Below are 20,005 nucleotides of genomic sequence, written 5' to 3'. Positions count from 1 at the left end.
TAAAATATATAACAAAATGATTTGATATACCATTTTGCTTTATGAAATATGTGTGTAAAAATTCCATAAACTGGTTTTCCCATTAAGCACAATGTTATCTATACACTATCTAATTTGCATATTAAAGTGCTGTTGGGACAGCATGTTGAAAAAATAAGTGTAATCATGGGAGTAGTAATTGGCCAGATTTTCATAATAATATCTAATCTTTCATAAGAATATTGATATATCATTTGTTTTCCTATTCAATTCGTTTGTCTCCCAAAATGTATAATAAACATGCGTTTAGTCCTGGTGTCCTCTACAGTGGACATGTATGAAATTATGTCCTGTTTCATAACAGGCAGTCATATTTTGATTTGAAACCCCATAACATTTTCCTGAGATGTTGATTTATGACAAACAATTTGAAAATTAATCAGATTTAAATTGTAATTACAAAATATTATCATATTTCCATAAGGAATTTTTGCCAATTTTATCCCTAAATTAATGTCAGCCATTTTTAAAAACCAAAAAGAGGGAGTGGCCATGGTGAAACATCCAATATGCGTCCGAAATCGCATACTGCTTGGTAGGTACTACATTTGAATTTGAACGTACTACTCGACCGTTAAAAAAGTACGTTCTATATAGTATGAATGTGAGTAGTATGAATGGAATTCGGACGTACTACATCTTAATTATTTTATTTGTCACGTGACACATGTCTTCACAACAGCGCCAAAATGTAAAGAGCCCTCACTACTGCGCGAACATTAGCAATGTTTCATATAATTCTTACCGCTTTAATCGGCGTTTTAACGTTGATAAATAAAAATTAACCTGGTATCTGCAGGATTTTCAAAAGTATCAATTATTATATTAATTTAAACAATTATTATCAATTAATTATTTTATTAAATAACATATAAATATATCTTAGTGTCTTAATTGTTTAGATTTTTATCATGCATTAGATTTTTGTCGATCCACTGGTTCACGTTTAAAAATATGTAGCAAAAATAGCAGACGGGCTTTTTGAAAAAGCAAATTCGTTCTCTGCCAGCAGGTGTCACTTTCAGAACTGCAGAAATATAGTGGTTTCCCCGGTAACCGCGGTACATAAAGCTGACGTGCAGCGCTCAAGTTTATTCAGTGAAATCGTAGCCTTTTGAAGTTTAATCATCATATTAATAATCCATATAACAATTCTTGTCTTTCCGTCCCCAAAGACCTCTTATAATTTAGACTTTTTGTACTATTTACGAGTTTGCATGGCCTTAAATGTAAACAATTTAACTGAAGACATTTTAAGGAACCACAGAAACCCTAATAAGAACATAGTCCAGTGCAAACATTTCTGTCATGCATTTGCCAAAAAGCTTTTGTTGACTATGAATTTTAACTTTGACATTTGAGGCAAGTGCAACTCTGGCGTCCCCGTTGTTTGTGAGCAGTGGTGTGATGGCGATTTATATAAAATACAGATTTCCAAACAATCCAAACATATGGGTATCCCCTTGAACTTAGTAAGAAGATAATCTGTTTACCATCTTGACTTGAAAATCCTGTTTTCATGGTCAGTTTTTCATTTATTATTTGCTAATGTTAATGAATGTTTACATTTGAGTGCACGTCCTACTACGCTGAAATTAATAGGGGAGCGGCTGACCTCTCCTGGTTGGAGATAGTGTTAACATCATAAACTGAAAGCAATCTTTACGTGACTTGCTTTTCAAATGTTTTAAAATGTATCATCCGAGTCTAATATGATCCAGCGGGCCGTACTAAAAGACACTGCTGGCCGCCAGTTGCCCATCCCTGCTCTAGACAGTAATGTCATGCGCATCTGGTCAGTAAAGCCGGTTCTGTGATTAGTAGTAAATCTCCATCACGTGCTTTCAGATGGAGCGGCATTTAATACACAGAGCCGTAGATCACTGCTATATCGCGTTCATAATATGTTTAGTCCAGTGCCTGCATATAAGATTAGTATTGACCAAATTCAGAGGCTGTCATATGTGGGTCAACTTACTATGTTGTGTATTTTCAACAGTTTCAATATGAAAAATAACTTTTATATTGATTCAGTGGATTTATTGCATTTTAGAAAAAAAAGAATACAAAAAAGAATATAATTTTATAATAAATCTTTGAAAATCTAAATCTGGATTTGAATGTTTAATGTTATTATAATCTAAAGATGCTATGTGAAAGTTTGAAACAGAAAATAGTGGTTTTCATCTCGCCACTTTCTTGGTAAAGAAAACTCATTTTTACTCAAATTAATCAAAATTAATTTATAGCGTTTTGGAACCAAACTCTTCATTTGTACTGCATGGGAAAGTTTGAAATGCTGTAAAAGTAAGGAAAAATATTTCACAATTCACTATTTCAATTCAATATTCACACAAATATTTTGTGCACGCTGTTTGCTTGAAAATGCCTTCAATTAGTTTTTGCAATGTCCGCGTTTGGAAATGAGTGGGCCTCGATTCCAAAATAATGCATAAAGATGTTAAAGTCAAGATCATCTATACGAAATTTATTTCTATAATCTAAATGCCGTAGAACAATAGATTGAGTTTAAATGTAATTTTCGTTCAAATAAGAAAATATTTTATTTTGCTCATACTAACCATACATCCCCCCGAAAGTGGAAAAAATGGTTTATTCCATCCATACGCATAGCATGACTGCATTTTATGCTTACAGAACTGACACTTTTGGTTTAACAACATCTTTTAAGACGAAAGCATCCGAGATGAAGGTTGGCATATAGGAGAGAGGCAGCCAGATGAACTTGGCATCCCAGCCTGGAGAATATCTGGTCCGAGGATGGACCGCAGCCACAGCGTGCTCCATACAGCTCACCACCTTCATCAGATCTGGATCCAACATCTTCTCAAACTTCTCCTTAACCGCCAGCATCGCTGCAAACACAACCATAGGGACATCAGGAATGTATATTAGCTTTCAGAACTAGTTCTGCAAACAGTTTGGGAGTGTGATATGTATTTGAAACCGGTTATTGGATTTGAACTCACTTCTGTCTATGAAATCACTGCCGTACTCATCCTTGACCTCCTGAGGCAACTTTTCCCATAATCTCTGCAAATGGCTCTCAAAGACAGTGGAGTCAGTAACGCTTGTTTTGAAGAATCCAGGTTCAATGCACAAAACCTTCACTCCAAACGGTGCCATGTTCCTCCTGGAGAACAAAGACAAACACATTCAATATAATCAAAAGCAGCAATAATCAGGATACAAGCTATACAAGATAAAGAGAAAAAGATAAAATTGCCAGATTTGAAAGAATGGATTGTGGTAATATTGTTGGTTTGGTGGTCAATTTCAACTTCCATAATTACATTTGTACATGTTTATTACTGTTAAAACTAAATCTTTTTGAGTAATTGAAATAAAACTGAATTAATAATAATAATTCTATGTTTCTTATTTATATATATTAGTGCTTATCCAAAATAAAAGATGTGTGTACTGTGTATATTTATTACGTATATATAAATACAAACACATGCATGTATATATTTAAGAAAAATGTGTTATGTTTATACAATATAGTTATATATAATATAAATTATATGAAGATAAATATATACATGTAAATATACACTGTGCTTATATGTGTGTGCTTTTATATATACATAATAAATGTGCACAGTACACAAACATATATTGTGTAAACAAAAACTTATTTTGGAAGCGATTAATCGCGATTAATCATTTGACAGCACTAATATTTATGTTTTTTCGATGAAATATACTGAAAATATATTGATCACTGAAAATTTGAAATGTTGGCAACAAGATGTAAGAAGTTTAAGTTCAAGATTATCGAAATAAGAATATTAAAAACAATCACAAAAACAACATAACAAAATTGCTTAAACTTATGGGCGAAACTGAAAATATAAAAATAAAAGCTAATTCAAAATATCAATAAATACTATAAAGCCCCGTTCACACCAAGAATGATAACTATAAAGATAACAGTATTAGCGTCCACACCACCGAACGATATCGTCTGTTTATTCTAAGCGCACATGCGTCTGCTGCTTTAAATTGAATTGAACGCCTTTATTGTAATTGTATTTTTCTGTATACAACGAAATGAGGAATTCTCGAGCTCGTTACAGCCGGATGGATTCTGATTGGCTGTCAATTTTTTATCGTTCATCAGATGGAGAAAAATCGTTTTGAAAGTGATTCCAACGATATCGTTTCTCTTTGTCTTTATCGTTATAGTTGTGGTGTGGACTCTGCTATTCTTTAATATTGAGAACGATTTTTAGAACTATATTAAATATAGTAAATGAGATTTTACATGTGTTTTAACATTGTCTTGTTGCCATGGGTTTGGACATATTGCACTCTTAATATACAGGAAAACTGTCTACATATATCTCTAGAAACACAAGTATTCAGGGGAAAGAGAAAGTCTGCATAATTCCAGATACAAAAAAAAAAAAAAAAAGTGTAAAAATACTCATTATAGCGGCACCTTTTGGTCAGTTCTCTACACAGCCTCTTGCAGACACTCTGGACATATATTCAAACTTTCATTATGATTGGTCATTCACAGTTGAAGTTATCAGCTGCTGCATTCCTTTGTGCTGACTAATCAGATATTTTTAGAATATGTTAGCATTTGCAGCAGACCAAATGCTTGCCAAATTAAAATGTACTCGACTGAATGGTTGCCGTGTTATCATGATGATTAATTGCACATGGTTTCATTTTGTTTGGACTTTCCATTCATAAAATATATGCTGATTAATGCATATGCCACACCCAAATACTATATTGGCTTGTATGTGAGAAATGCATTGAATTTCTTTGACCAGTTTGTGTCAGGAGAGTTTCCATATTCAAAAAGGAAGTGGTTACTGGACATACTGACCTCAGACCGTCATTAAAAGCCTCTACTCCATACTTAGTAATGCAGTACGCTCCTCCCAGAGTACTAATCCTTCCGAACACACTGGCCACATTGACCACTCTGCCCTTGGCCTTCTTAATGAGCGGTAACACGCTCAGAGTGATGGCAACAACCCCGATCAGATTGACATTGATCATTTGTTTGAAGTCCTCAATTTCCAGCCAGTCACTGGGAGCAGTTGGGAAGGAGACCCCAGCGTTGTTGACCACGGCCCACAGACCTGCAAACACACACAACTCAGTAAAACCTTTCACCCAACTCAGTTCTTTCATCACAGGAAATTGCAAAATACACAGGAAGTGTCATGTGAGAATCATGTGAAGGAACTACTCGACCAACAACTTCATTAAAGAAGGATAATAAGGATAATATTAGGAATTTCATTATTCCAACAACAAGAACATAATTAATTAAAGCATTTAGTTTTACTAATTATTCCTGACATTTAATATATATTTTGTTATTTTTTTATTGAGAGAACTAAACAAAAATTAATTGACAAATAATCAGACTTAAATTATGCTTTATTTCACCATTGTCCATAAAACGAAATTTTATTAATTAAATAATACATTTAAATACATTAAAATTAAAAATTAAATACATTTTGTATAGATGACATTTCAAATAAATTTTTCTGGAAATGCATATTATGTATGTGTGTATATATTGTGCATTACCCCATGCATTGTGAATATGAAAACATGCAATTATGATCAAAGGTGTTAAATGAATTTCTTTGAATTTTAAAGTAAAATCTTGCATTAAATTTTAAATGCATCCATTTAAGATCAGGAATTAAATATTAAATGCATTCTTAATTTCTTAAAATTTTAATTATGTCTCTTCTGCTCACCAAGGCTGCATTTATGTGCTCAAAAATACAATAAAAACAGTAATATTGTGGATTATTATTATAATCAAAAACAGATATTTTCTTTTTGTAGTTTATTCCTGTGATGCAAAGCTGAATTACTCCAGTCTTCAACATCTTTCTGTGACCTACCTCTCTCTCCCACCAGGGTTTTAATGGATTCTGCAGCTTTTTTGATGCTAGAATTATCAATCACATCCAAATGCAGCGTTGTGAGTTTGTCAGAGCAGCACTTCTTCAGCTCAACTTCTCCCTTCTCCGTGTAGCAGCCAGCAATGACACAGAAACCCTTTGCGTCCAGGTGTTTGGCCAAGAGATTCCCAAACCCCGTGTCACAGCCTGTGATGTACACAAACTTCTCCGATTTATTGGGAACTCGTCCCAGTTCTCTGAACCACCGATAGACATAGAAGAAGACTGTGAGACCTACAATGTACAGGAACATTTCTGCAAAAGAAAATATATTTGTTTTTATAAGCAAAGTGGATCCAGAGTCATGCAAACCCCCCAAAGATATGAAAGAGAGCGCATGCGGTCAAAGCTCTACTCAAAGTACATGACCTAGTGAACCATTAACTTTTTGGCTTATGATTGTAGATCAGAAAGTGCAGGTGCATCTCAATAAATTATAATGTCGAGGAAAAGTTAATTTATTTCATTAATTCAACTTAAATTGTGAAACTCGTGTATTAAATAAATTCAATGCACACAGACTGAAGTAGTTTAAGTCTTTGGTTCTTTTAATTGTGATGATTTTGGCTCACATTTAACAAAAACCCACCAATTCACTATCTCAACAAATTAGAATACTTCATAAGACCAATAAAAAAACATTTTTAGTGAATTGTTGGCCTTCTGGAAAGTATGTTCATGTACTGTACATGTACTCAATACTTGGTAGGGGCTCCTTTTGCAAATCAGATGTGTCTGGAGTTTTTGTAGTATTATTTTATGCATAGAAAAAACATCTAAACTATACCAACAACATTACCATCCATCAGTACAGGTCTGTAGAAAAAAAACAATTTCTTTAAAGTTTTTCCAGTCCTAAGATGGGATAATGTAGTATTATTAAATTTTTATTATAGCATTTATTAATATTTTGAATTAGCTTTTCATATTTCAATTTTTATTGTAATTTTAGTTGAACAAATTTTTATTCGTTTTTATATATAGCTTTAATATATTTTATAATTTAAATATTTTATTAATTAATAATTAATTTAATATTTTTGAATCGTTTTACCTTTAGATAACAATAGCAACTGGTCCTGGGATCGGTTTCTAGAAACAGATCAAACCGTTTCCTGTGTTTGTGAATCTATAAACCGTACATTCCTGAACACAGGAAGCGACCTCAGACTTCTTTGAAACGGTGTATCTGTACGGAGCAGGAATCACTTGTTTTTTGTGAATCCTGCGGCTGTAACGGCTCAGGGCTGCTGCACAATAGTTCATTTAACAGAGGCAGATATACAAAAGGACTTCAACGATTCAACTAAAAGTGTGAACTGGGACTGAGACGCAGATGAGATGCATAGGATACATTCAGACTGACAACCCAAAAATATACCTGCCAACAGGAACGGATCCAATTCTGTATATGAACAGGTACATTTCTAGTCAGTCGCTTTCTAGAGGTATAAATATTGTATTGTATTGCCAGTCTAAGAATTCAGGCCTTTGAGTTGTATTTTTATTAACTAAAGTTAACAAAGAATATTAACCAATGTATTGCTCATTGTTACTTATGTTAACTAATGGGACTTTATTGTAAAGTGCTACCAGAATGCCTTTTACATCCACTAAAATCCATTATCATGTAAATATCTTAAAGTCAAGGATTAATGCATGATGTACAAATGCAACTTTATGGCAGATTATTACAAACAACGTCACCAACCTTTATCATTTTAACAGTAAAAATTGATTAATAAGTGCTAAGTGATTTATCACAGGTCAAAAAATACAGTGCAGTTATTCACTGTTCGGTCACTGACCTAATTATACACACTTTCACACTTTGTTAACTTATGTAAAATTTTGTCTCACCAATATTAGAGTGTCCAATATATAAAATATATGTTTCCAAATAAATAAAACCTATGCGTGTTTTGCATGCTTTTGCAAGGCTGTAATTAACTGACAAATGCATGCATGCCATATTTTTTGCATGCCAAAAGTTTTTCATTTGTGAGTAATTTTTTGGCCACCAGATGTCAATATTAGTACGCTGGTGTTTCTATTACTTTTTTATTACTCTACTTATCTATGTTTCTCTTAATCAGTTGTGCACAAAAATCTAAATTTTAATCTAAGATTAGTCCTTATGGTATATATATTTTCAGATCTTTCAGAGGTTTTGAAAATGTACTGTTTTGATAAGGATTGACGTAGGTGTCAGGATTGGACTGTCTTTGTTGTGTTTTGCTCCCCATGCGCTCCCCGTGACCCAGTTTCTCCCTCATGTGCCCTTATTTGGTCGTTCCTGTTCCTGTCCTCGTTGTCTCTTAATTAGTCATTCTGTTCACCTGTGCTTCTCCCAATTGCCTCGTTAAGTCATGCATTTAGTTCCAGTCTGTGCGATTCTTCTTTGTTGGGTCTACCAGTTGTGTACGTGTGTCTTCCTTCCCTTCCAAGTGTGGATTTACCCTGTGTGTTGGATTGAAGAAAAGGCAGTTTCGTTTATCCACGGCTCCTTCGTTCCTTCCGGCAGCGTATCGTGACAGAAGACCCCACCAAGACCGTTTAACTACGTGTCTCCTCTCCATTTGTTTTCTGCTTTCCATTCAGTGTTTTTTGTTTCCGTAGTGTTTCCTTCCCCATGGATTCCCTCGCTGTCAAGTTTACCTCCCTCGCCCGCAAGGACCTTTCCCTCTTGGAGTATGCTGTGGAGTTCAGCCAGCTCGCCGTTTTAACGGCGTTTGATGATGCTGTGCTGGACTCCCGGTTCTGGATCGGGGTCAACTACTACCACCCCGTCGACCTCCCAGACACCACCGGACTGTGCTGGAGGGAGGCTATCATCCAGTGTCTAGAGAGCATCTACCCCTGATCCAGAACACAGCCAGACCCAGAGCCCAGCCCACCATCACCCCGCTGGAGCTTAAGCCAGAGCCGCGACCGACGAGCCATTGCCAGAGAGAGCGACAGTGCTGAGGATCGCCCCGGAGCCCGAGCCTGTGACGTCAGACCAGGTGCGAGAGCCGGCTACAGAGCTCGCTACTGGGGAGAGCGTCATGGACGGTGAGAGCGCGAAGAGGAGCTCCGCCCCATGCACCGTGGCTGAGGGTGAGCTGTCTAAGGATCTGGGTAAAGGAAAAGTGGAAAGAGACTTAACTGATTTGTATACCGAGCCCCCTTTCCTCCCTTGGAGTATGCTGTGGAGTTCAGCCAGCTCGCCGTTTTAACGGCGTTTGATGATGCTGTGCTGGACTCCCGGTTCTGGATCGGGGTCAACTACTACCACCCCGTCGACCTCCCAGACACCACCGGACTGTGCTGGAGGGAGGCTATCATCCAGTGTCTAGAGAGCATCTACCCCTGATCCAGAACACAGCCAGACCCAGAGCCCAGCCCACCATCACCCCGCTGGAGCTTAAGCCAGAGCCGCGACCGACGAGCCATTGCCAGAGAGAGCGACAGTGCTGAGGATCGCCCCGGAGCCCGAGCCTGTGACGTCAGACCAGGTGCGAGAGCCGGCTACAGAGCTCGCTACTGGGGAGAGCGTCATGGACGGTGAGAGCGCGAAGAGGAGCTCCGCCCCATGCACCGTGGCTGAGGGTGAGCTGTCTAAGGATCTGGGTAAAGGAAAAGTGGAAAGAGACTTAACTGATTTGTATACCGAGCCCCCTTTCCTCCCTCCTCCGTCGGTGACCTCTGTCCCTCCCGTTCCTGTTTCCACATCCAGCCCAGAGATGGCTCCTGTTCCCAAGTTAAGCCCGGAGAGCCCGGAGGCTCACAAATGCCCGCCCATCCACCCACTCCTGCCTGCTCCACCGCTGTCGTCTGGCAGCCCTCTGCTCGCCCTCAGCCCACCATCTGTACGGTGTGAGCTCCGCGGGTCTGCCATCCTCCATCGTCACCGTGGCTGGAGAATCCCTGGCCTCCGCCTCCAGCCGCTAAGCCCCGGACTCCACCTCAGCTCGTCGACCCAGCGGCTCCACCATGGCTCCTAGCTACCTCCTCTCCATTGTGGCCCATCAATCCACTGGCTCCACCGGGCTCCCTCGTCCCTCCGGCTCCGTCTTGGTCTGTCGTTGAACATCCGTCGCCTTGGGACTCCACTCCTCTGGCTGCACCTCGTCCCTCCGGCTCTGTCAGGCTCCTCCATCCCATCATAAATTGGGCTGTTCTGAAGGCTCCAAAAATATCAATAAAAATAGTAATATTACAGGGGGAAAAAACACTTGTCTATTCACTATTTTGTTGAAGCTTGATCCAAATAATTTCTATATCCATGAGGAATCTGTGAAAAATACATCAGGTTTTTTTTTTTCATTTCTACTGCACTGGATTCAGATAGTGGGGATGCATAGGAGTTTTGTTATCAGATATTGATCATTTATATTGTTTTTGAGATGACATGTCACCAGAAGGGTTGAATGACCACTGGGCTATTAAACTATGACCTATTAAATTATCACCTTCATACATGATGCGTTTATTAAATCAGTCTAAATGCATTAGTACAGTGGAAAAATTTGGTTTAGAAACAATTTTCACTCAGAAATTGTGAGTAAATTTGATAAACAATTACAAAGTAATGGCTAGTAACAAAGTATTTTCTTGTAAAACATACTCCAATTATAATTGTTTTATTTACAGCTTCCAAATAATAATAATAATAATAATTTTTACAGTGTAAATAAGGGGGAACATTATTAAGGACTATTCAAAATAACTATGACTCATTATTATTTATTATGACACAAATGGTACATTATAGACCTCAAATAAAAAAATAGATAAATTAATAAGGATCCGTCTGTTAGACTCTCTATCATCATACTCAATATTGCAAGACCAACCTAATGAACTAACAACCCAACGGTCATTCAACCCAATTTATTACTGATGTCTATGAGATGACGTTGACGTTAATAATCTGCTGTAAACCTCAATGTGATTTGATAAGTGATTCATACATGTGACTGAACTCATTAACTGTTTTAACATTGTTTGTTTTCCCACAAACTCATTATACACTATTTAGAGTAGAGAACAGATTGTGCACACCTTGACCTTGATCAGGTAATGTCTTATCAGTCTAATAAAGGGGAAGATAGTGCACAAGGTGTGGACAGACTGCACTGATAGAAGAGCCCCTCAGGCATGAGAGAAACGCCACTGAAATCAGCTCATCACGGCAGGTATGAATTAGCCCTTCTCGCTTTCTCTACTAGAAAAAAAACACTAACACTTATCACATTTAATGCTCATTTGAAATGTTTTATGAAGTTGATTTGGAAATGAGATCTTTCTGATATCTCAGTTGTTTCACCTACTGTCATGCCCATGGACTGCCCCTGTGTTCCTGTCTTGTGTTTTACTCCCCATGTTCTCCCTGTGACCCAGTTTCTCCCGTGTTTGATTGTGTCTATTTGGTTCAGGTGTGTCTTAGTAATTACCTCGTTGAGTTCCTGTTACTTAAGCCATGTGTTTTCCTGTGTCCTTTGTTCGGTGTTAAAAATCTATTCCTTGTGCTATGTGTGTGTCTCCTGGCTCCCCTGTGTTTCCTTCTGTTTTCCTTGTTCCCACACAGCAGCTGTGACAGAACACCAGACCTTATAACTGTAAGCAGTGCCCCTTCCCCCCCGTTTTTGTTTCCGTTTCGGAACGTTTTTTTTTCTCGTGATTATGGAAACCTCTGTGAGATTCGGTGTCTTAGCCCGTAATACTTCTTTTTGTGGCGTATGGCAGGGAATTCTGTGGGCTCGCCATCTTGATGGCACTGGACGACGCCACACTGAATTCTTTGTTCTGGATCAGGGCCAACTACCATTGCCCAGTCGACCTCCCAGACACTGCTGGACTATGCTGGAGGGAATGGATCCTCCGGTGTCTGGAGAGCATCCGGCCCCGATCCAGAACCGCTATGCAGTCAAGTCAGCCGGCTGCTCCATTGTCAAGTCAGCCGGTGTTCTGACAAATAATGCTACCTATCAGATTATGCTACCAACTCCGTATTTATCCTACTGCAAGGGTAGGTTTAGAGTTGGCGTAGGTGTACATGTTAATAATGCCTCACACCTTATTAATATCATGCTGGAAGCTAAATCTGATAGGTAGCACTTTTCGCTATCGAATCTGAGTGGCCTTTTATTGTGGCCAGCCTAAGGCACACCTGTGCAATAATCATGCTGTCTAATCAGCATCTTGATATGCCACACCTGTGAGGTGGATGGATTATCTCGGCAAAGGAGAAGTGCTCACTAACACAGATTTAGACAGATTTGTGAACAATATTTGAGAGAAATAGGCCTTTTGTATACATAGAAAAAGTCTTAGATCTTTGAGTTCAGCTCATGAAAAATGGGGGCAAAAACAAAAGTGTTGCGTTTATAATTTTGTTCAGTGTAATTGTATCTGTTGTTTTTAATGTCAAATACTTACATTTAACCAAATACTTACAAAGACAATCAATCAAAATACTTTAAACTGTTGGAAAAACAACTGACTAGTATCTAAATTATATATTTAAAGCATTTTTTTAAATTGTCGATTATTGCTCTTGATATTGTGATAATAATTATTAATGTTGATTAATAGAATATATTAAAAATAATAAAACCTTTTGTGTTATGTGTCTGCATTTTGGGGAAACAGTTCGACATATTCTGGCTCTGGCTTCACAGACAAACTTGTCGGTCCATGACGTTAATCTAGTCTATGCAAAAACTCCTGTTATAATCTCTGAAGCTACGAAATTAATCGTTTAATTACATCATATCTGTGTTGTTTGACGAGCACAAAAAAAATTTAATCCGTGCGCGCACACTCCACAACAATGCTGGAGTATTCACCATCACCACTGACTTGTCTGAAAGTTTCTGGTCAGCGCGTTTTTAGCGCTGACTAATCTAAGCGTCTCTGATTGGCCACTGCATTCTTAAGATCAACAGAAACGCGTGTGGTTGGTTATAAGGCTCAACATTGCCAAAAAAAAAAAAAAAACGTAAAAAGCAATCTGATGCAATGTGAGCGAATCAAAATTTAATTACGTGAATAGACACTTTTCATAAATTTTCACGTTACATTTTAATTGTGACAGCTGTAATCGATTGTTTAATATTGTAAATTTTTGCCCCTTTATCTTGAATTTGTGTGGCATTTTTGTTAATTTTGGTGCAAGGGCGTAGGTTTGATTTTGGCATTGGTGGGGACACAACGGCAGACAACAGACAATTTAATTGTTTAATCAAAATTATTACTAGCAACAATTTAGTAGTTGCTGCATAATGGTGGGGACATCATAACAAGCAATGCCCAACTTTGTGAACTATAGTTCTCTCCTTAAATATGAAGAGGTCAAGCAACAGATTGAGTTACTCCAAATTTCACAAAAAAGCTAATGGAGGTAATTATAAGTCAAACATTGAATGAGTTGCTGTTTTTGTCACTCTTCTGAGGAAGATGCCATTCACATGTTTTGGCTAAATTTCACATTCATAAACAAAATCTGGCTCTGAACCTCTCTTGTCTTTTTTCGAAGTTGATCTAGATAAGTACATGGAAACTATTGTTACTACACTTTTACTATAGTAAAACCAGGGTTCATTTTCTTAAGGGATTTGTATTGTGTATACTTACTTTGTTTTTATAACTGTACTGCCTTAATGGTTTGATGTTTTCTACTGTTTCATGAAAAAAAGATATCAGAAAAAAAGATCTCCGAACCTGCACCGAAGTCCCTATCTGAATCAAACGATTCGCAAACCTGCACCAAAGTTCCGATCTTAATCAAATGATTCATGAACCTGCATCAAAGTTCCGATCTGAATCAAACGATTCACGAACCTGCATCAAAGTTCCGATCTGATCTCAAACGATTCACGAACCTGCATCAAAGTTCCGATCTGATCTCAAACGATTCACAAACCTGCATCAAAGTTCCGATCTTAATCAAATGATTCACGAACCTGCACCAAAGTTCCGATCTTAATCAAATGATTCATGAACCTGCATCAAAGTTCCAATCTGAATCAAACGATTCACGAACCTGCACCAAAGTTCCGATCTTAATCAAATGATTCATGAACCTGCATCAAAGTTCCGATCTTAATCAAATGATTCACGAACCTGCACCAAAGTTCCAATCTTAATCAAATGATTCATGAACCTGCATCAAAGTTCCGATCTTAATCAAATGATTCACAAACCTGCATCAAAGTTCCAATCTAAAACAAATAATTTGCGAACCTGCACCAAAGTTCCGATCTGAATCAAATGATTTGCAAACCTGCGACAAAGTTCCTGAATCAAATGATCCGATCTGAAAATTAATTTTAAGCTGCAATAAAGTCTGCAATAAAATCTAAATTCTGTCTGTGTTTGAAGGCATGGCAGTGACAAAACAAAAAAAGAGAAAGCACTGACCGTTGGATTCTTTCAGCTGGTAAGCGTTTCAATGTGATTCTGCTTTTTAGATTGATTTAATGCTTGATTTTTCTCTCATATCACTGTTTTTGATTTCTGGCCAGTTCCGCTTTGCCACATGGAAGGAGGTGCTGATTATGGTGGTGGGAAGCGTGTGCTCACTGGTCCATGGCGCCGCGTCTCCTCTCATGCTGTTGGTGTACGGCATGATGACCAACACCTTCGTGGACTATGAGCTTGAGGTTCATGAACTGGCCAACCCGAACAAAACCTGCATTAATAACACCATCACCTGGCTGGACGGGACTGTAGTCGAGCGGCCGGACAACAGCACCGCATACTGTGGGTGAGTGAGGATAATATTCAAGTCTTCCTGTGTTATCTTTTACTATTGTTAGATTTGTTCATGAATCTGTCATTAGTGGTGTTAAATATTAAACTTTGCATTGACAGATCAAAACGTGCATTTTGAAGAATGATCTGATTTTTTTAGTGGACGATAAACAATACATGAAGAATATTTTTTGAAGTTGATTATTGGAGCATGTTTTACAAGAAAATAATTTTTTTTACTTCAAAGGTTCACTTTTAATTAAATGTGTTGCTTGTCATTTCTTTGTAATTATTAGTTAAATTTACTAGCAATTTCTAGGATTTCAAATCCTACACGTTGTAACAAAATCTAGTTTATTTTTCATGTTTGTGACTTCTTTTTCCATGTAGTGACATCAACAAAATCAACAATGCTATAGCAGACCAGGTGTCTATCTTCATCGAGAGGATCTCAACGTTCATATTTGGTTTCATGGTGGGATTCATCGGTGGATGGAAGCTGACGCTGGTGGTGATAGCAGTCAGTCCTCTCATAGGACTGGCTGCAGGACTCATGGCGATGGTTGGTATCACCTATAGAAAGTTTGTAAATGTAGACACATGAATGGGAGAAATCTCAAAAGGTAATGCATGATTTAAAGGAATAGTTCACCCAAAAATGTGATGCAAATTTACTCATCTTCCAGCCATCTAAGATGTAGATGAGTTTGTTTCTTCATCAGAACAGATTTGGAGAAGTTTAGCATTGCATCACTTGCTCACCAATGGATCTTCTGCAGTGAATGGGTGCCGTCAGAATGAGAGTCCAAACAGCTGATAAAAGCATCACAATAATCCATAAGCAATCCATACCACTCCAGTCCATCAGATAATTTCTTGTGAAGTGAAAGGCTCTTTGAATATAACAAATCCATCATTAAGACTTATTTTACTTGCTTCTTCTGTTTGTAATTGAAAAAATGATCTTGTTTGAATCAGGAGAGAAATATGCACAGATCAAGCACCGTTTACAAGTAAAAACAGCCCTAAATAGTTCTAAACAAATATATCAGTGGATTTTGATGTGAAGACGACATCAGAGACTTTTACACTGGAATAAGCTTTATTATGGACTATGGCCTCGTATTTGGAATTTGGAAAATTCACAAGCCGTTAACTGATGGACTGGAGTGGTGTGGATTATTGTGATGTTTTAAACAGCTGTTTGGACTCTCATTCTGACGGCACCCATTCACTGCAGAGGATCCATTGGTGATGTAATGCTACATTTCTACAAATCTGTTCTGATGAACAAACAAACTCATCTACATTTTAGATTAAAATTGGCATTTTGTGTTTCATCATTCAATCACCCATCATTATTTTTTCCTATTTAAGTGTGCTGTAAAAAATTTTATATTTTTGATGTGAAGGCTGTAGCGAGGCTGACGGGTCGTGAGTTGTCGGCCTATGCTAAAGCAGGAGCAGTGGCTGATGAAGTCATTTCCTCCATTAGAACGGTGGCCGCTTTTGGAGGAGAGCACAAAGAGACAGAGAGGTACAGTGTGCCCTCTTTATCTGCCAATGCAAACCTATTTACATCTGGATATACAAAGTGAAACAGGATATTTAATGAGAAAACACACTGAATGTAAAGGTATTCTGAACCTGGAATAATGTGGGCTGTAAAAAGTGGGCATTATGGTTGGAATGAAGGGTTGGAAAGCGTAAAAGTGGTGGTGAGGTCATTTATAAGGTAAGACAGAGCAAGTAATTGCATCTTGGTGAAAGAATACAAAAGCATTGTTTTTATTGGGATGAATCTTCCAGTCATGCACAGGTACAGTGGGTACGGAAAGTATTCAGACCCCCTTAAATTTTTCACTCTTTGTTATATTGCAGCCATTTGCTAAAATCATTTAAGTTAATTTTTTTTCCTCATCTGTAGAGTGATGGTTATTTCCACAGGTATGACAGGAACCTCGTGGTGGCCCAGGCGTGGGGTATTAAGAAGGGAGCGATCATTGGTGTGTTTCAGGGTTACCTTTGGTGCATCATATTCTTGTGTTATGCACTGGCTTTCTGGTACGGCTCAAAACTGGTCATTGAAACCAAGGAACTCACACCTGGCGGCCTTGTTCAGGTATGACATCCAAAGTGATTCAAAATAACCATAAAAGATATGTAGGAAATAAAAATAACAATAAAAAGTAGGAAATAAAATTGATTTGAAATGTATTAAAAAGAAACAAGAAAAGTATATAGGAATAAAAAATAAAATTGTATCGTTCAGTCAGAAGGATGCAACACATTATTTTATGAAATGTTTTTGTTCTCTTCAGGTGTTCTTTGGTGTTCTTATGGGCGCCATGAATCTGGGCCAGGCCTCTCCTTGTCTTGAAGCCTTTGCTTCTGGTCGGGCCGCAGCCAAAAGTATATTTGACACTATTGACAGGGTGAGAATAACACACACACAGTTCTTCTCCCAAAATCAATGAATTTCATTCTTTCAGCTTCAGGGAAAGATTAATCACTGCCACATCCTGTTCCCATACAGCAACCAGAAATCGATTGCTTCTCAGAAGAAGGTCATGCGTTAGACAAAGTTAAAGGTGACATTGAATTCCACAGTGTTCACTTCAACTATCCCTCTCGTCCTGAAGTGAAAGTGGGTTATGTTTTTAGCATGCATAATTTAATCTAATGTTTGCATTAAACAGTTAAATTCTATCCAGCATTGACTGGCTGTATCTTGTGTTCAGATATTAGATGATTTGAATGTTGTGGTCAGAGCTGGTGAGACGACTGCATTTGTTGGACCCAGTGGATCAGGAAAGAGCACAACAATCCAACTCATTCAGAGGTTCTACGACCCAAAAGAAGGAATGGTACAGTAATACAAACTAGTGTTATTTTAGTATTATATATACTGTTACAGTGTTTATTAATAGTTTGAATTAGTTTTTATTTTCACATTTTCAGTTTTCATTTTATTTTTTTAATTTAATTTTATGTTAATTTAATTTCATGTAATTAAAATTTTTATTATTTTTTTTATTCATTTTTGTTTTTTAATATTTCTATTTAGCTTTAATTTATTTTTATTTAACTTTTAGTTTTAGTAATTTTAGGACTTCGACTTTAAGTAAGGACTGCTAATTATGTCAGCTCAAATTTAAATTTTTCATCAAATATTTATATTTTATAATATTTTAGCTTAATTTGAATTACTGAAAAAAATGTGTTTATAGTTTTAGTTAACAATATCAACAATGGTTTTTAACTTCATAGGACCTCAGTTATTTCCATCAAAATAAGAAACAACAACAAAAAAACAACCAGCCAAACAAATAAATAAATACATTTGTTTAGCATTTAATTTAAAATTTTCATCTGATATTTGTAGTTTCTAATATTTTATCTTCATTTGAATTACTGAATTTTTTAAAAATAGTTTTATAATTTTAGTTAACAGTATTTCATAAAACATCCATTATTTTCAAATAATAAATCAATCAATAAATACAATTATTTATTTAGAACTGAATTTTCATTTTTCGTCTATTAATTATATTTTAGCTTTATTTGAATTAGCAAAAAAAAAAAAAAAAGTTTTAGTTAACAATAACACTAGTTCACACTCCTTAGACAATTTCATAGGACATTAGTTATTTCCAACAATAAATAAATAAATATATATATATATATATATATATATAAATTAATCTTATTATTTCATCTTATTTGTTAAAATGTCTCCTAAAATATTAGTAATGCATTCAAATCTAAAACCAAATGTCTGATCTAGTGTTGAAAATCTAAACTATTTTCATTTTTAGGTCGCCCTGGATGGTCATGACATCAGAAGCCTGAATATTCAGTGGTTGCGTTCTCTTATTGGCGTAGTGGAACAAGAGCCTGTTCTGTTCGCCACCACGATCGCTGAGAACATCCGATTCGGTCGTCCTGGAGTCACCATGGAGGAGATTATAGAAGCCGCCAAACAGGCCAATGCTTACAACTTCATCGTGGATCTACCTCAGGTGCCAATCACTGCATAACATCAGTGCATGCATTACCTCACTGATCAATTACACAAAGTAACACAGGAAGTGCTTGGAGATTTTTTTTATATTAGTTTTGCATATATTAATTTTGCATATCAAACTAAATCAATTTTATGACTGTCGAATCATGCAGAAATTTGACACATTGGTGGGTGAAGGTGGGGGTCAGATGAGTGGAGGGCAGAAACAGAGGATCGCCATTGCTCGAGCGCTGGTCAGGAATCCCAGAATCCTCCTGTTAGACATGGCCACATCAGCGCTGGATAACGAGAGTGAGGCTGTAGTACAGGAGGCCTTGGACAAGGTGAGTTTACAACAACTATTAACTAAGACCAAAATGTAACTTCTCCTAAAGTCTTCAAGCTACATCCATCAGTTCGGCACAGTCCCTCATCCTGTCCTGACTTTTTGAAGTAGAGTCAAACCCAAATTTATTCAGACACCTTCAACATTTCTCACATTATCACAGTTTATTTGCTATAGTTTAGAAAATGGTAATAAAATATGACAAGTGCTTAAGAGTTAAACTGTGTCAGAACAAATTCATCTTGATAATGTCAGATAGCTTTGATAGAAAGGTATGTAATGAATTACAATCAACCAAAAATTATTCAGCTGTTAAATTTAAGTACACAATTAGATAATACCAATTTAGTTCAACCAATTACCAAGCAATGCTTAATTTTGTTCAATCTGTGGTGTAAAAAGGTTACATTAGCAATTAAAGAAAAAACACGTAAGCAAAACATGGTCAGGTCGAAGTGTCTGAATAATTTGTGGTCCCAAATTTTTATCAGTTTTACTGGTAGTCCACTGTATGAAGAATTTCTGGGTATAATATGTCACAGTTCACTTTAATTTTGCTATCCTCACTTACATAAATGAACTATAGTGTCCTGCACCCACTAGTAAAGATATCAAAAATTATATCTGGTGTCTGAATAATTTTTGGTTTGACTGTATATCTCCTCTAACTGACTGGATGGTTTTCTCATAGCTGATGGGATCTATTCCATAAAAAACACTTAGAACACCTTAAGCACCCAGAAACACCCTAGAGACCACCTGACAACCATTTAGAACACCTTAAGGGCCCAGCAACCACTTAGAACACCTTAAGCGTCCAGCAACACCCTAGAGACCACCCGACAACCATTTCGAACACCTTAAGGGCCCAGCAGCACCCTAGAGACCACCCGACAACCATTT

The 20,005-nt window shown here is 37.0% G+C and overlaps 2 protein-coding genes across 2 annotated transcripts in view; one reads left to right on the top strand and one right to left on the bottom strand.

The window, feature by feature from the left end:
* Nucleotides 1–2,449: 2,449 nt before the first annotated feature.
* On the bottom strand, nt 2,450–6,353 carry dhrs9 (dehydrogenase/reductase (SDR family) member 9). Its single transcript, XM_016252292.1, has 4 exons — nt 5,952–6,353; nt 4,907–5,165; nt 3,030–3,193; nt 2,450–2,915 (listed from the first exon to the last, which is right to left on the bottom strand). The coding sequence occupies exons 1-4, from the start codon at nt 6,262–6,264 to the stop codon at nt 2,692–2,694; spliced, it is 960 nt and encodes a 319-aa protein (XP_016107778.1). The 5' UTR covers nt 6,265–6,353; the 3' UTR covers nt 2,450–2,691.
* A 3,633-nt stretch (nt 6,354–9,986) lies between these two features.
* Nucleotides 9,987–20,005, top strand: part of LOC107566754 (bile salt export pump-like) — a 40,276-nt gene continuing 30,257 nt past the window's right edge. Inside the window, exons 1-12 of the mRNA XM_016252284.1 lie at nt 9,987–10,070; nt 11,742–11,950; nt 14,379–14,436; nt 14,522–14,763; nt 15,141–15,312; nt 16,163–16,287; nt 16,698–16,872; nt 17,072–17,185; nt 17,287–17,397; nt 17,492–17,617; nt 18,569–18,772; nt 18,930–19,100. Coding sequence (XP_016107770.1) covers nt 9,987–10,070; nt 11,742–11,950; nt 14,379–14,436; nt 14,522–14,763; nt 15,141–15,312; nt 16,163–16,287; nt 16,698–16,872; nt 17,072–17,185; nt 17,287–17,397; nt 17,492–17,617; nt 18,569–18,772; nt 18,930–19,100 — 1,791 coding nt within the window. The remainder of the gene's footprint in view (nt 10,071–11,741; nt 11,951–14,378; nt 14,437–14,521; nt 14,764–15,140; nt 15,313–16,162; nt 16,288–16,697; nt 16,873–17,071; nt 17,186–17,286; nt 17,398–17,491; nt 17,618–18,568; nt 18,773–18,929; nt 19,101–20,005) is intronic.

The sequence above is a fragment of the Sinocyclocheilus grahami genome, unplaced genomic scaffold, assembly GCF_001515645.1.
Source record: "Sinocyclocheilus grahami isolate Dianchi unplaced genomic scaffold, SAMN03320097.WGS_v1.1 scaffold1099.1, whole genome shotgun sequence".
NCBI classification, from domain to species: Eukaryota; Metazoa; Chordata; class Actinopteri; order Cypriniformes; family Cyprinidae; genus Sinocyclocheilus; species Sinocyclocheilus grahami.
The sequence above is the reverse complement of the archived record's forward strand: the minus strand, read 5'-3'. Positions and strand labels throughout refer to the sequence as shown.

Excerpts from the sequence above, each read along its gene's own strand:
- dhrs9 (XM_016252292.1), bottom strand. The coding sequence starts at position 6,264 with ATGTTCCTGTACATTGTAGGTCTCACAGTCTTCTTCTATGTCTATCGG. Across the intron at positions 5,166-5,951 it reads AACCCTGGTGGGAGAGAGAG|GTCTGTGGGCCGTGGTCAAC; the intron begins GTAGGTCACAGA and ends GTGTGTTTGCAG. Across the intron at positions 3,194-4,906 it reads GCTTTTAATGACGGTCTGAG|GAGGAACATGGCACCGTTTG; the intron begins GTCAGTATGTCC and ends TTTGTTCTCCAG.